This window comes from Narcine bancroftii, chromosome 14 (assembly GCF_036971445.1).
Source record: "Narcine bancroftii isolate sNarBan1 chromosome 14, sNarBan1.hap1, whole genome shotgun sequence".
Taxonomy (NCBI): domain Eukaryota; kingdom Metazoa; phylum Chordata; class Chondrichthyes; order Torpediniformes; family Narcinidae; genus Narcine; species Narcine bancroftii.
Window position 1 is genome coordinate 12,603,267 of NC_091482.1, and position 17,259 is coordinate 12,620,525.

At 41.7% G+C, this 17,259-nt stretch overlaps 1 protein-coding gene across 1 annotated transcript in view; it reads left to right on the forward strand.

The window, feature by feature from the left end:
• Positions 1-11,275: 11,275 nt before the first annotated feature.
• Positions 11,276-17,259, forward strand: part of nufip2 (nuclear FMR1 interacting protein 2) — a 32,173-nt gene continuing 26,189 nt past the window's right edge. The window contains exons 1-2 of the mRNA XM_069910533.1: positions 11,276-11,536; positions 11,640-12,051. Of these exons, the coding sequence (XP_069766634.1) occupies positions 11,276-11,536; positions 11,640-12,051 (673 nt within the window). The remainder of the gene's footprint in view (positions 11,537-11,639; positions 12,052-17,259) is intronic.

A 17,259-nucleotide genomic window follows, 5' to 3' on the forward strand; every position in this document is an offset into this window, starting at 1 on the left:
TTGGCGCAGTCATGTGTGTATAGTGAGTAGAGCAGTGGGCTAAGCACGCATCCTTGAGGCTTGCCTGTGTTGATCATCAGTGAGGAGGAGACGTTATTTGCAATTCGTACTGACTGTTGGAATGGTAGAAAATGTGATGTCATGCACTTTGGTTAGAGGAATCCAAAGGCAGGCGTATCTAAATGTAGAAGAATATTGCAGATGAGCAAAGTGAAGAGAAATCGAGGTGTCCTGATGCATGAATTACAAGTTAGCAATCAGGTCCAACAAGTGGTTTGAAGGCAGATGGCACATTGGCTTTTATTGCAAGAGATCTGGAATTTAAGAACTGGAAAATATTATTACAATTGTGCAGGGTACTGGTGAGGCTACATCTGGAGTACTGTGCATGTGTTAGGCCCCCTTATTTAAGGAAGAGTATGTTGTCATTGGAGACCATAACAATAATAACATATCCTTTCTTAAATAAGGGGATAAAAATAATTATTTGTTCAAAGTCCAAACTGGAGTGGGTTAAACAGCATCTATTGGAGCAGTGGTGAAAAAGAGATGTTAACAATCCAGGCCAAGATCCTGCATCAGTACTGTACGTGGAAAGATAGCCAATATATTAATTATTATAGTTAGCTTTTACAATTTGGTGTAAAATTGCTTACTCTCAAGCCTAGGCTCAGATTTAAGGTTGGAGTTCTTTAAACCTGACCTTAATCTTTAAAATAAAACATAGTTTTATCTGTTTAAATACGTGGCCATATTTGTTTTGAGTTTGTCAACCAAGAATGCTTCAGCTGAAAGAATTCCAATCCAGGTTTCAACATTTAACAAAATTACAATTGGTGATCAACAGTTTCAACTAATTATCAACTATTATCAACTGTTATTGGGGATAGCTGGAAATCAATTGGATCAATTATAATAGAGGGCTAAAGCTTGTGAAAACTATTCAATTAGATATATCATGTGCTCAATGAGCTAGAGCAGTTTCAAGGTGAGATTCAAATTCTTGGAGTTGTGAGTAATTTTTTTGTTTTGTATTTATTTTTAGAGAGCAAAATATACTAAAAGTAAAACCCCTGTTATCCAGAATTCAAACAACTGGTTTAAAAAAAAATCAAAGAAAATTAATAAATAAAAATTTAAATAAAAGTTTAAAATTGTAAATGTCCCCTGAAGTAATGCATCAACCTTTGGTGAAGATGGGACCAAATATTCAGCCAGTGGAGTGCCTTAGTCATGCTTTGTTTGTTGCAGCTGTTTGAATAAATTGGTGTTGCCCAGGATGAAGTGCTGGTTGATGCTATTTGCCATTGGGGTGACTCTCTTAAAGTATCTCCTTATCCCTACTTAGTAAGAGTCTTTATTTCTATTAGTAAGGCTTTATCTGTAAACTTGGGGGAGAGGTGGGCTAAATCGTTTGTCTTTTGAATGTTTTCAAAGAATCTGACTCTAAAATAAAGTAAAATGCTTTAAGGTTTATATATTCATGAAAGTGAAGTTTGTTCAGTGCAAGTATACAGTAGTCTAACATTTTTTTACTGTTCATTCTTAATGCAGGTGTAGTAGGTACTTTAAGACCGAGTCTCAAACAACTGGGAAAGTCACTTATCCAGCATCTACCAATCCCCTTAGGTGATGGATATCAGGGGCTTTACTGTATCTTAAATAGAAGTTGTAAATCCTAAGACATTCTTTCTTTGGCTTGGCTTCGCGGACGAAGATTTATGGAGGGGGTAAAATGTCCACGTCAGCTGCAGGCTCGTTTGTGGCTGACAAGTCCGATGCGGGACAGGCAGACGCGGTTGCAGGGGAAAATTGGTGGGTTGGGGTTGGGTGTTGGGTTTTTCCTCCTTTGCCTTTTGTCAGTGATTCTTCTATGACCATGGTGTCATTGGCAAATTCGTAGACGGAATTCGAATTTTGTCTTGGCGCAGTCATGTGTGTATAGTGAGTAGAGCAGTGGGCTAAGCGGTCTTCTTCAAAGGAGGTGACATGATATAGGAACAAATACCCAAGTACCTGTTTCTTACCTTTGACTAACTAACCAGTTCTGAAATGGAGCTAGAATTTTATTGATGTTATAAAGAAGATCTATTTTGTTCCAGGTGATCATTCCATTATTCTCTAAGTGAAGGTTGGGGCCAAGATTACACCAGTTATGACTCATGTTATTTCAAGCCTGCTCCTGATCTATTTTTTTTCCCAACATGAACACATAGGGATTCACCTACTTTGAACCTATTTGGTTTGTTTAGGACTTCAGTCTGGATTTGTAATAATTTCACTTGTAATGTCATTGTTTTGAAATGCTTTTGCCTTTATAAACATTAGTCACTTTTTAAATTATTCAATTTTAAATTTTTTAATGGAGTCCTGCAGCACAGTAACCATCCCACGAGCTTGTGCTGCCCATTCGCACCCAATTGACCTACAAACCCCAGTCCTTTTTTGTTGAATGGTGGGAGGAAACTGGAGCCCCTAGGGTAAACCCACAGACGTGGGGAGAATGTACAAACTCCTTGCAAACAGCGTGGAAGGTAAAAACATCATGAGTTGGGACCGGAGAAGGAGTCACCCAGTACCAAGGAGTAACAGGATGCAGGTGTGATCTTGTAAGCGTGGCAATAACAAGATGATGTGCAGCAGACTAACAGAGAAGGGTAGCCACAGCTTATTCATTGGACAGTGTAATGGTATGATAATTTACTAACTGCGTGTCCTGAGGAATAAAAAAAACACCAGTTGCTGATATCAGGAGAATGCGCCTTCTCCAACTAACACTGTTAGTTGCAAGTGTTACAATCCGGTAAAAAAGAACCTTGATTTCGACTCAGTCTGGTGTCTGACTCACTCATTCTCGAACAAAGCAGACCTAACGCACCCCAGTTCCAATCACTGCCGCTGTAAAGATGTTGGGCTAATTGCTACGCTAACTTCATTTCAAATTCAAATCCATTTATATATTTTTTCTCTCAATATCCTGGCCTTTGTCAAAGTTTTCTGACACTGGATTTCTTGTTTTCTGACCACCATTTAAAGTTTTTGTTGCCCTTGTATAAACCTTTCTCCTCTTCCCCCAACAGGGTTCACTATTCAAGTCATGCTCCTTCAATTTAAATGACCTGATGAGCCTACTTATGTGTCTGTTTAAATGCCTTCAATATTTCATCAAATTAGTTTTTTTAAATTTGTATGTTTCAAGGCCCTGGATATTTTGGATTGCCACATCATAGTCATTCTTCTGTGAGTATGTCCTAAATACAAGGGCATCTGGATTATTAACATATTTCAGAATGAGTACCAACTCATTTTAAAAAAATGGCAACACTACTGGAAATACTGACTGTTTCTGTCTGGTTGTGATGCCAATGGTTCAATACAGGCTTTAAATCACCTTTTTCTTTTAAAAATCCTTCAGCCACAGAGGTCCGTTGCCAAGATGGCAGCACCTGTGCTGAGCAGTGAATCACGAGAGGTTGCACCAGGCAATACTAATGGTGACTCTTTGCTTGCCACTGCAGCAGTCAAAATTTGAAATGTATTGTTTAGTTTGCATTTTTTTTGTATTATTACATGACAATAAAAAGAACCTTGAAATAAATGCTTGTGTTCCTGGATCTTCTGAGGTGACAATCAATGGGTCAAAAATGCAGCTTGCCACTTTATCTGTCAACTTTGGTTATTCTAACTTATTTTAGATTATTTAAAATAGCTTTCCTGTTCTCCCATTTCCTTCTAATCTTGTGGCTCTATCTGCTCCTCTGATGTGACCTGTCGTGTAATTTTCTCTTTATTTTGAGGTTTGACAGTCTAACCTAGAGCAGTTGGATTTGTAACATTACCTGCCATAGGACTTTAAACAAATGTTGCTCTAATAGATCTGGCTGAACCATTTTGCCAAATGTTCTTGTGATTTCAATACAAGGCCTTGGCCTTTCAATATCCAAATTTGTGCTCTAAATTTTGAGGTAAGATTTTATTTTCTTGCACATCTCCATTGATGTTAAGACTATCAAAAAAATCGCAGGTCTCAGAATGAAGTCCGTGGTGTTTGAGATAGCAGTTTTCATCTTGTCTACAAATCATTTTACTTTTCAATTGTAAATGTTATAATTTTCTGTTTGAAATTAATTAGTATTCAGTCATTAGGTTGGGTAAAAGAACAATGTGGATTATATTATTTCTATTATAAGTGCCTTTGTGTAATGTTCTCTATTCTATTTGAGAGGTGTAAAAATATCATGTTGGTTCTGTAAGGCTGGCATGGACAAATTGTGCCAAAAGATGTTTCCAAATTCTGATTCTAAGATCAATGGTGAGATTTTTTTGGAAAGTTGTTTAGTTGTTTCATTGTGATCTGCTGTGGGTTATTAAGCCAGCCAATAAATATTTAATAGAAGCATATAACTTTCCAGATGTTCTGGACCTACTGTGAATAATGCTCCATCAACCACAAGAGCTCTGCCTCCATTTTAGTGGCACTTTTTCCAATGCCTCCATTTGCTGGGAAAGCCAAGCTCCCCCTAACATCTTTCTTTTTCCAATATTTTTATTGGATTTTGCAGAAATAGTACTTAAGTAAAAGCCATTAATCAAAGGTAAAATATGAAAAGGAAAATACATTAAAAAAGATATAAAACTATTATATAAAATTAATATCATAATGGTAGAAAAAGTATCAAACACAAAATATGGATAATTGAAAAAGATTTTAAAAAGTTATTATACTGTGGTGACGCACGTGATTGTAGCAGAAAACCAGCCCTGCTTGTCACGCGTGGGCAGCTGCGGCAAAGGTGGCGTCGGAAGGGCACGTGTGCGCTTAGGTCAGTGTGTCGCGAGTTCTGGAACATGAGGGCAGGCTGAAGATGGCCTCAAAGGCAGCAGCATGAACTTCAAAGTAAATCGGTTGTGCTAAATGAGCTCTCGGTCTTTTTGCTGCACTCGTGCACAACGTGCAACAATGCTATACTAATTCTAACCCTTTCCCTTCTAAGGCTATTGTGATTTCACAACCATTAAAAGAAACCACAAACTCACAAAGCAAGATCCAAGTGATGTTATAAATTGTGAAAATAATTGATAATCGGACCCTATAAAACTTAGAAAATTTAAATCTGTTACAGTAGCAGAACATCTGATTTTTTCTCCCCCCAAAGTTAGGCATGCCATCATATCAGATAGCCACTGAGTATAAGTAGGAGGGACACATTTTTCCATCTCATCAATATTGAACGTCTAGCAATAAAGAAGGCAAAAGAGACTACATTCAAATCAGTTGTCTGGATCCAAAAAGGGCAATTATATTAGGCAAAGGTTCCATTATTATCATGTAATACTATATTTAGAATGCAATGTGATGAAATTTCTTAACTTTGTCTACTGTAAGGAAGACAGTCACCACTTTGTCAGGCACCCCTCACAGAAATGAGGCCTCAGTGAGGAACAAGGTCGCAACCCCTGGTTTACAAGACCAATGCTCTAACCACTGAGCTATTGGAGCCTCTATGTAACAAAGTACCTTCTTCAGTCTTAGACCTGTCACATTTTGAGGAAATGTTAGCGTAAAATTGAGCTAATTAAACTTTAGAAATGTAAGCTCTATGTACTACCTTGTAAAAGCAAATGTCGAGCAGACAAAGATGAATTTACCAATTTTTTTTAAGACTTTATTTAAAATTTGATAACATGAATACAATAGAGAATTACATTTAAAGAAAAATTTAAAAAATTAATAAAAAAAATAAAATGGTATGATTACAATATTACATCAATGAATTTACCAATTTTAAGATAGAATCTTGCTCCCATAATTTTTAAATCATATCTAGGGAATTATCCCTAGACTTTAATAATAAATCATATATAGATGATTTCTTTGATTTGGCTTAAAATTGTAGATCATCCCTATTGTATTTATTAACAAGGTCTTGTAGAAATGTCAACACTACAGAATTTTTTTTAAAAAACTCCTAATTTGTTGGTATCTAAAGAAATTATATTTGTAAGTTTAAATTTAAGCGAATAGTTGTTTGAATTAAGCTAAATTGTTATCAATTAATAAATCTTGGGAATATTGGATACCCAAGTTAAGCCATTCACTAGAAGCCAGGCCTTGTATAGAAGATGGGGCTAGCAAGTAAAAAATCTATGAAATCCAAAAAAATTTCTAAATTGAAACCAAATTCTCAAAGTATGCTTAACAACAAAATTATTGAATAATTTGAAGTAGAAAAAGGCAATGGTGCTCTAAGTATCGAAATAAGAGAATATTTTTTCAGAGAGTTAATTTCTAAATTAATCCAATTTGAAGTGTCCATTCTATCCTTGTAATGAATCCAAAAACTGAAACATTTAATGTCAGCTGTCCAATAGTAAAATCTAAAATTTGGTAATGCCAAACCACCTTTCTTTTTAAGGTTTGAAGGAAAACTTTTAAGACGAGGATGCTTATTTTTCCAAATGTATGTGGAAATAATTGAATCAAGTGAATCCAAAAAGTTTTGGGAGCAAAATAAAACAGGAACAGCTTGGAAAATGTATAAAAACTTGGGTAAGATATTCATATTAGTAACATTAATTCATCCAATTAATGACATCGAGAGAGACCACTGAGCTAAAGACTTCTTAATTCATTAAAGTAAGAAAATGCTCTTTAAGCAAATTATTTTTACTAACATCTAGGTAATTAAATTGATTTTTAGCTATTTTAAAAGGGCTGGGAGAATCTAGAGAGCCAAAAGAATTCAATACAAACAACTTGCTTTTCTAAAGATTTAGTTTATAACCTTATAATTAACCAAATTGGTGAAGCAGTGACAGAATGGATGGAATCAAATGATCAGGATCTGAAATGTACAACAGAAGATTATCTGCATATAAAGAAACCTGATGAACACTCCCACCCCTTAAGATTCCAGAGATGTCATTAGTTTGCTGAAAGGCCACAGCTAATGCCAAATTAAATAGTAACAATAGAAGAGGACAACTTTGCCTAGTTCCACGGTAAAGATTAATGGGTTTGAATTGGTTAAAAATTGAGGCAACAGGAGATAAATATCACTTTAATCCAGCTGATAAATTTAGGGCCAAAATTAAGTTTTGCTAACACTAAATAAATAGTCCCATTCTACCCCATCAAAAGCTTTTTCAGCATCTAACAAGATTGCACACTCATAAGGTGAGACAGGAGGAGAGTAAAGAATATTTAAGAAGTGAATTTTAAATTGAGAATAATGACACAATAAATCCAGTTTAATCTTCAGAAATAATAAGAGGCATGATATTTTCCAACATACAGGCCAATGTTTTAGACAAAATTTTATCATCAGCACTCAAAAGAGAGATTGGTCTAAAAGAGGAAAAGTCAGATAAATCCTTATTCTTTTTTGGAATAAGTGAAATTGAGGTTTCATATAAAAGTAGCAGGTAATTTCCCAACAGCAAAAGATTCAGAGAAATCGGAGTCTAAATGATTGCAAGAAGTCTTTGTAAAACTCAGCTGGAAGACCATTGGGTCTGGGAACTTTGCCGGATTATAAAGAGTTAATTATTGCAATAATCTCCTCAGAGGAGACAGCTTCCCCCAAACATCTTAAAGGAATTTTAGCCAACTAACCCAGCTTTTCCTCTTGAAATCTTTGAATGTTGTCGCCTCCTCTCAAATTCATGCACATCTTTCCTTGAATTTCAAAGGTTTTTCACACTGTAGTCAAGTTTCTGCTCCTGTTACACCACTGAAATGGCACTAGACAAAGTAATATGACATACACTACCATTGTGATCCACCGTAACCCCTTTCAACCTCCTTGACCTCTTGCATCCTTCTGTGCTTGACCACATTATCCCTCAAATATAACCAGAACATTCCAATCCAAGTATGAATTTCCTTGTACCTCTAGATGGATGTTATGGTCACTTTTAAATATATTTAATGAAAGTCACCAAAACAGAAATTTGAAGATTAAATTTCAGGAGGTCATAGCTAAAATGATCACTTTTTGAGGCTTCACAATGCTTCTTAATACAGGATGTATCTCTTTAATCCAGCGATATTGGGACCTGGCCAATGCCGGACCACATAAATGCCAGAAGACAGAAAGTGACCCCTAAAGGAAACCCCTATGTAAACATATCAAAGGCACAACAAAGCTTAAAACAGGAAATAATACTATAGGGTGGCAACGGTTAGCACAATGCCTTTACAGCGCCAGCGATCAGGACTGGGGCTTGGGTCCCGCACTGTCTGTAAGGAGTTTGTACTAATGGCGGCAGATTCAAGAGTGCCGGACCGTGGGAGTTGCCGGGCCGTGGGAGTTGCCGGGCCGTGGGAGTTGCCGGGCCGTGGGAGTTGCCGGGCCGTGGGAGTTGCCGGGCCGTGGGAGTTGCCGGGCCGTGGGAGTTGCCGGGCCGTGGGAGTTGCCGGGCCGTGGGAGTTGCCGGGCCGTGGGAGTTGCCGGGCCGTGGGAGTTGCCGGGCCGTGGGAGTTGCCGGGCCGTGGGAGTTGCCGGGCCGTGGGAGTTGCCGGGCCGTGGGAGTTGCCGGGCCGTGGGAGTTGCCGGGCCGTGGGAGTTGCCGGGCCGTGGGAGTTGCCGGGCCGTGGGAGTTGCCGGGCCGTGGGAGTTGCCGGGCCGTGGGAGTTGCCGGGCCGTGGGAGTTGCCGGGCCGTGGGAGTTGCCGGGCCGTGGGAGTTGCCGGGCCGTGGGAGTTGCCGGGCCGTGGGAGTTGCCGGGCCGTGGGAGTTGCCGGGCCGTGGGAGTTGCCGGGCCGTGGGAGTTGCCGGGCCGTGGGAGTTGCCGGGCCGTGGGAGTTGCCGGGCCGTGGGAGTTGCCGGGCCGTGGGAGTTGCCGGGCCGTGGGAGTTGCCGGGCCGTGGGAGTTGCCGGGCCGTGGGAGTTGCCGGGCCGTGGGAGTTGCCGGGCCGTGGGAGTTGCCGGGCCGTGGGAGTTGCCGGGCCGTGGGAGTTGCCGGGCCGTGGGAGTTGCCGGGCCGTGGGAGTTGCCGGGCCGTGGGAGTTGCCGGGCCGTGGGAGTTGCCGGGCCGTGGGAGTTGCCGGGCCGTGGGAGTTGCCGGGCCGTGGGAGTTGCCGGGCCGTGGGAGTTGCCGGACAAGATAGATACAAACTGTACTTGGAACTGTACTCCAAGCTACTCATAGAATACAGGTTTCCAAGTATTTCTTACTTAAAACATGTCTCTTTTACAGGTATTCCAATTAATTCTTAACGTGAGTGAACTCACTTGAAACTTAAATTTATGCAGATGTCAAACAGAAAAATTGTTTCTTTTTTTTTTCAGTTGACTTTGATTAAGTGGCCATAACACTCAACTTTTGATGTGTATAATGTCCAATAAATAGTATTTGCAAAAGTTGTTAAAACTGAAAATCAAGGGGTGGCACGGTTGGCACTGGTTAGCACAACGCTTTTCCAGGGCTCGTGATCGGGATGAGGATTCGAATCCCAGCGCTGTCTGTAAAGAGTTTGTACATTCTCCTGTGTCTGTGTGGGTTTTCCCCAGGGGCTCCAGTTTTCTCCCACCAAGGGTGTAGGTTAATTGGGCAGTATAGGCTCATGGGCCAAAATGGGCTGTTACAGTGCTGTATGTCAAAAACACAAATAATTGACATCTAAAATAGAACCAGAATATGTTGTGAATGCTCCGGCTGCATCTGTGGTGAGAAAGTTAATTGTTTCAGTTTGAAGAAGTGTCCTTCTTCAGGAGGGAAAGGAAGCTTGTTATATACAGGGGGTGGGGAATGTCTCTGAAAGGATGATGGGAATAAGCAGTTAGCAACTTTTCCATTTAGTGAGTGAATGGAAGCAGTTAGAGTGTGAGAACATTGACTAAGAAATATAGGAATTACTAAATGTAGAGTAAGAAGATGCACCCAGTTGATGAGCCTGATTATAAAACCGTAAGGCATTGGACTGGAATAAGGCCATTCAGCCACTTAAGTCTGCCCCAGCATAGCTGATTTACTCACCTTTTCAACCCCATTCTCCTGCCTTTTCCTGTTAACTTTTGATTCCTCTCCTAATCTAGAAATCTACCTCTGCATTAAATATATCCACTGACTTTTCCCCACACCAGTTGTCAGCCACAAAATTTAACACCCTCCAGCTGAAGAAATTCCTCTTCATCTCTGTTCTAAAGTGACATCCCCCACTTATAGTGGGGTGGGGGGTGGAGGAGAGTGAAAGAAAAAACGAACTAAACCAGTGCCACAGATGAATAACTGATAGAGAAATACTGAAAGTTGCAGAATGTGTTATTGGGTCCAGAAGATTGCAATGTACCCTCTTTGAGAAACAATATCTTGGCTCCAGTCTGAGGATATTTTACCTCATCAGAGACATTCCCCTGTTTTTGTCCAGCTTAATTAACTTCTTTTCTCTTCCAATTTTGAAGAAAAGCCCCTGACCTGAAACTCCTTCCCTCCAGATGAAGTCTGACTTGCTGAGTGTTTCCACCATTTTTAAGAAACAAAATACAGTACACAATTCCTGAAATGTGGATTTTAAAATGATTTACAATCGCAAGCAAAGCCTTTGAGCTGTAATCAAGATGTGGCCTTCTGAGCCTGTGTTGCAACACTAACAGAATATAATTTTTTTTTCCCCCAAAGGTTTTGCTTCCTGAAGAAATAAATTGAAGATTATGATAGACAAGTTTAAGCTGAACACAGATAATTTCAGATTTGCTATCTCATGTAGGAATTTGGAGAAACGTTAAATGAACATTTATTGAATTTTCCTTGTTTAACTGCATAAATGATAACACATTTCATTAGTTCAACTGACCTAAAAATGTTTTGTCGCTGATCTTCGTTTGTACTCTCGTGTCAACGTCCAACAATAGTTGTTCAGCATTGATTTTAAATTTAGTATACAGAATAGCAAAAGGCCCTTTCAGCCCGTGAACCCGTGCCGCCCAATTACACCCACAACCCCCGGTATGTTTCGAACGGTGGGAGGAAACTGTAACCCCTGAGGAAAACCTATGCAGACACGGAGAGAATGTGCCAACTCCTTGGACGCAGTGCTGAATTCAAACCCTGGTCCCGATCGCTGGCGCCGTAACAGCACTGAGCTTACTGCTACGCTACTTGCGCCGCCCAGTGGATTCCATTTGCCCTGACCCCACTTTTCCAAGGCCACAAAGTCCTGGTGAAACCTTCAACCAAGTTCGTCCCTTTCTCTTTGTACGCACAGCCACCGCGTTCCAGGAAAGGATTCCTGATTTCCCGGAACGCCGTCTCTGTCGAGAGATCGGAGCGGGATGACGGACTCCTTCCCGTTCTGGCGGTTTGACCTCCTCGTAATTTTCACGGCTGCCCTGCGGTCTAAACTGGACTGCGGGCAATCCGTGACCAGCGGGCTCATGACTGAATGCCGCACTTCAGGCGTTTTCTCTATAAACCCGCGATGCGCGGATTTGGCGTTTCGGTCGTTCCTGTGTGAACGGCCACTCCGGGAAGGTAGGGAGGCACTTCAGAATGGGGAAATCAATCCCAAAAAGAAAAGCAGGGAAGAAATGCAAGTCTGAATCTTCAATGACGTGCTTGTCAATGACAGGAAATCAGATTTTTTTTTAAAGTTATAGCTTTAAGAAGACAGTCCGTGATAGGAAAATGTGACCTGAGCAGCAGCCCAAAACACACCTCAAAGTCTTGAGGAAGCAAGATCTTGGTCGTCCACAGAGCCCGGGAGAGCGTGTTGAATCTGCCGCTGGGAGTGGAGCGCTCGCGGCCGCCCGGGGCGGCGGTCTCCGCGGCCAACTGTTGAATCAGCCGCTCGGCGGGGGTTGGGTGAGGAAGGCGCGTGGCGCAGGCGCAGTGTCAGGCGCCGCCCCTCCCCCTCCCTCGGCCTGGCCCGTCTCTCCTCCGCGTTCAATGGACGAAAAGTGCAGCCGCGAGCAGCCCTCAGCTCCCGCTCCTCTCGCCAATGGAGACGCCCAGCAGCAGCGTCAGCAGCGAGGCGGCGGCGGCGACCTGATCACCAAAGCGAGCGATGCCTCCTCAGACGGGCAGAAAGCGAAGAAAAAGAAGAAAGCAGGTCGGCGATCTCTCTTTTCCTTCACACACATGTAGATTATTCGGTAAGGTGTGAAGAAAAGCCCCCCCCCCCCCCTCCTCCTCTCTCGCGCGCTCTCCCCCGGAGGGAAGGGGGGCTCCGGTGACCTTGGCGTCACCAGGCCCGAGCAAAGCCTGGATTTTGGGGGTGGGGGGGAGATCGATCAGCCCCGGCGCGGTGGCCCCGCGTAGGAGGTGGGGGCTGGCGTTCGGCTCGGCGGCGGCGGCCGGGCCCGGGCCCAGGATGATGCCGGCTCGCTGGAATGTCCTCTCGGCTATTTCCTGTCCGCCATGTTGCGGGAGCCCCGCTCGCTGGGGGCCAGCCCTGGGCCGCCGGCCGGCCGGCCTCCCCTCCCCTCTCCAGCCTGTGTGGGGTTGGGGATGGGGGGGCTCCTATTTTACTCTGGGCCTAAAGGGATGCCTGCTCCACTCCCAACCCCCCCCCCCCCAACCCCGCCGTCTGTTTTTATTAATCCCACCGTTATCAGAGACTTTTACTTTGCCAGCGTGTCCTGCTTTTCTTTTACTTTGCCAACGTGTCTTGGTTTTCATCCCCCCCTACACTCTATCTAGAAGGTTTCATAACGATTTCCAGTTTCACTTTATCCCCCCCCCCTTCCCTTCATCAAACTACTGAGAGATTTGGGGTACTTTTTTTTAATAAAAACAAATAACTTGGGGTTTTTTTCCGCTCCTCTCTCTATTTTTTGTAGGGGGGGGGGTTGCAATTTGGCAGGTGCAAGTGTGTGTCTGCAACGTGGGGAAGTCTCCCGAGGGCGGGGGGGGGGGGGCATGGGGCGCTTTTTCGGCACCGACGAGTTCGCAAATCCTGCAAGGAGTGCTTAAACAAAAATACAGATTATTGCACTTCTCCTCAATGTGCTTGGAAGAACATTTGTGGAGTTGAACCTCCTGTTTTAAAGGTCATCCTAAGGCCTACTTAAAGCGCAGGCGAAATACGTCGAGCTCTTAAAATAGCGATGACTTGATTTCTGTCCCTGATAAATCGGCAACATGTCTATTACAGAGAGGGAGGCCAGATTTCCTGTTACTACGGCACGGACTCGTGGGCCGAAATGGCCTGTTAATATGTCTTCATTTAATCACTAACTCTTTTCATTTCATCCAGTAGTGCAATTAAATTGGGCTTTAAAATTTCAAAATAACATAAAAGGAATTAGCTTTCAAGAATAGGGGACACTTTGGTGTTTAATTTTCGTGACAAATCCCTGCCCCTCCAATAATCTTGTGCAATTTTAATTCCAATGGCTGTGGAAGTTGGGGGAAGCATTGCAGTGAGTATAAAATTAGCTTTCAAGAATAGGGGACACTTTGGTGTTTAATTTTCGTGACAAATCCCTGCACCTCCAATAATCTTGTGCAATTTTAATTCCAATGGCTGTGGAAGTTGGGGGAAGCATTGCAGTGAGTATAAAATAAGCTTTCAAGAATAGGGGACACTTTGGTGTTTAATTTTCGTGACAAATCCCTGCACCTCCAATAATCTTGTGCAATTTTAATTCCAATGGCTGTGGAAGTTGGGGGAAGCATTGCAGTGAGTATAAAATTAGCTTTCAAGAATAGGGGACACTTTGGTGTTTTATTTTCGTGACAAATCCCTGCCCCTCCAATAATCTTGTGCAATTTTAATTCCAATGGCTGTGGAAGTTGGGGGAAGCATTGCAGTGAGTATAAAATTAGCTTTCAAGAATAGGGGACACTTTGGTGTTTTATTTTCGTGACAAATCCCTGCCCCTCCAATAATCTTGTGCAATTTTAATTCCAATGGCTGTGGAAGTTGGGGGAAGCATTGCAGTGAGTATAAAATTAGCTTTCAAGAATAGGGGACACTTTGGTGTTTTATTTTCGTGACAAATCCCTGCCCCTCCAATAATCTTGTGCAATTTTAATTCCAATGGCTGTGGAAGTTGGGGGAAGCATTGCAGTGAGTATAAAATTAGCTTTCAAGAATAGGGGACACTTTGGTGTTTTATTTTCGTGACAAATCCCTGCCCCTCCAATAATCTTGTGCAATTTTAATTCCAATGGCTGTGGAAGTTGGGGGAAGCATTGCAGTGAGTATAAAATTAGCTTTCAAGAATAGGGGACACTTTGGTGTTTTATTTTCGTGACAAATCCCTGCACCTCCAATAATCTTGTGCAATTTTAATTCCAATGGCTGTGGAAGTTGGGGGAAGCATTGCAGTGAGTATAAAATTAGCTTTCAAGAATAGGGGACACTTTGGTGTTTTATTTTCGTGACAAATCCCTGCCCCTCCAATAATCTTGTGCAATTTTAATTCCAATGGCTGTGGAAGTTGGGGGAAGCATTGCAGTGAGTATAAAATTAGCTTTCAAGAATAGGGGACACTTTGGTGTTTTATTTTCGTGACAAATCCCTGCCCCTCCAATAATCTTGTGCAATTTTAATTCCAATGGCTGTGGAAGTTGGGGGAAGCATTGCAGTGAGTATAAAATTAGCTTTCAAGAATAGGGGACACTTTGGTGTTTTATTTTCGTGACAAATCCCTGCCCCTCCAATAATCTTGTGCAATTTTAATTCCAATGGCTGTGGAAGTTGGGGGAAGCATTGCAGTGAGTATAAAATTAGCTTTCAAGAATAGGGGACACTTTGGTGTTTTATTTTCGTGACAAATCCCTGCCCCTCCAATAATCTTGTGCAATTTTAATTCCAATGGCTGTGGAAGTTGGGGGAAGCATTGCAGTGAGTATAAAATTAGCTTTCAAGAATAGGGGACACTTTGGTGTTTTATTTTCGTGACAAATCCCTGCCCCTCCAATAATCTTGTGCAATTTTAATTCCAATGGCTGTGGAAGTTGGGGGAAGCATTGCAGTGAGTATAAAATTAGCTTTCAAGAATAGGGGACACTTTGGTGTTTTATTTTCGTGACAAATCCCTGCCCCTCCAATAATCTTGTGCAATTTTAATTCCAATGGCTGTGGAAGTTGGGGGAAGCATTGCAGTGAGTATAAAATTAGCTTTCAAGAATAGGGGATACTTTGGTGTTTTATTTTCGTGACAAATCCCTGCCCCTCCAATAATCTTGTGCAATTTTAATTCCAATGGCTGTGGAAGTTGGGGGAAGCATTGCAGTGAGTATAAAATTAGCTTTCAAGAATAGGGGACACTTTGGTGTTTTATTTTCGTGACAAATCCCTGCCCCTCCAATAATCTTGTGCAATTTTAATTCCAATGGCTGTGGAAGTTGGGGGAAGCATTGCAGTGAGTATAAAATTAGCTTTCAAGAATAGGGGACACTTTGGTGTTTTATTTTCGTGACAAATCCCTGCCCCTCCAATAATCTTGTGCAATTTTAATTCCAATGGCTGTGGAAGTTGGGGGAAGCATTGCAGTGAGTATAAAATTAGCTTTCAAGAATAGGGGACACTTTGGTGTTTTATTTTCGTGACAAATCCCTGCCCCTCCAATAATCTTGTGCAATTTTAATTCCAATGGCTGTGGAAGTTGGGGGAAGCATTGCAGTGAGTATAAAATTAGCTTTCAAGAATAGGGGACACTTTGGTGTTTTATTTTCGTGACAAATCCCTGCACCTCCAATAATCTTGTGCAATTTTAATTCCAATGGCTGTGGAAGTTGGGGGAAGCATTGCAGTGAGTATAAAATTAGCTTTCAAGAATAGGGGACACTTTGGTGTTTTATTTTCGTGACAAATCCCTGCACCTCCAATAATCTTGTGCAATTTTAATTCCAATGGCTGTGGAAGTTGGGGGAAGCATTGCAGTGAGTATAAAATTAGCTTTCAAGAATAGGGGACACTTTGGTGTTTTATTTTCGTGACAAATCCCTGCCCCTCCAATAATCTTGTGCAATTTTAATTCCAATGGCTGTGGAAGTTGGGGGAAGCATTGCAGTGAGTATAAAATTAGCTTTCAAGAATAGGGGACACTTTGGTGTTTTATTTTCGTGACAAATCCCTGCACCTCCAATAATCTTGTGCAATTTTAATTCCAATGGCTGTGGAAGTTGGGGGAAGCATTGCAGTGAGTATAAAATTAGCTTTCAAGAATAGGGGACACTTTGGTGTTTTATTTTCGTGACAAATCCCTGCACCTCCAATAATCTTGTGCAATTTTAATTCCAATGGCTGTGGAAGTTGGGGGAAGCATTGCAGTGAGTATAAAATTAGCTTTCAAGAATAGGGGACACTTTGGTGTTTTATTTTCGTGACAAATCCCTGCCCCTCCAATAATCTTGTGCAATTTTAATTCCAATGGCTGTGGAAGTTGGGGGAAGCATTGCAGTGAGTATAAAATTAGCTTTCAAGAATAGGGGACACTTTGGTGTTTTATTTTCGTGACAAATCCCTGCACCTCCAATAATCTTGTGCAATTTTAATTCCAATGGCTGTGGAAGTTGGGGGAAGCATTGCAGTGAGTATAAAATTAGCTTTCAAGAATAGGGGACACTTTGGTGTTTTATTTTCGTGACAAATCCCTGCACCTCTAATAATCTTGTGCAATTTTAATTCCAATGGCTGTTGAAGTTGGGAGAAGCATTGCAGTGAGTATTCATTATGTCAGTGTGGCATGGTGAGTCAGATTAATCGAGATGTTTTATTTCTCTGCTCACTGCCCTACTTCCAGTTGCGCGTGGGAAAAGAAAATCCAGACTTGTGTTCTTGTTATATTTTGTGAAAACATTTTTAAGAATACTTATCAGAATATAGAAAATACAGTAGCCAACTGGTACATAGCAAGTTCCTTAAGTGATCAAGGAAATAATAACTGGCCTTTTCTTTCGAGACATTAGTAGACTGAAGGGCTTGAATTGTAAGGATTGGTTGGGTCTTCTCTCTGGAGTATTGGTGGCTCAGGGATGTCCTTAAAGGTACATAGATAAGGTAATTAAGTCAATATTTCTCTCAGGGTAGGAGTGTCTATAAGTGGAGGTCATAGATTTAAAAGGGAGCCAAAGGATAGCATTTTCACACAGAGCATGGTAAGTACCTGTATGTGGAATGACCTACTAGAGGAAGTGGGCGAGGAGGGTATAATTGCAATGTTTGAAAGACAAATAGATAAATATATAGATAGGAAAGGTTCAGAGACATATGAGACTGGTTTGCATGGACAATTTGAGCCAAGGTCCAGTTTCAGTGAGGTCAAACTTGACTATATAACTAATATTAGACAAGGCACTTCCACAT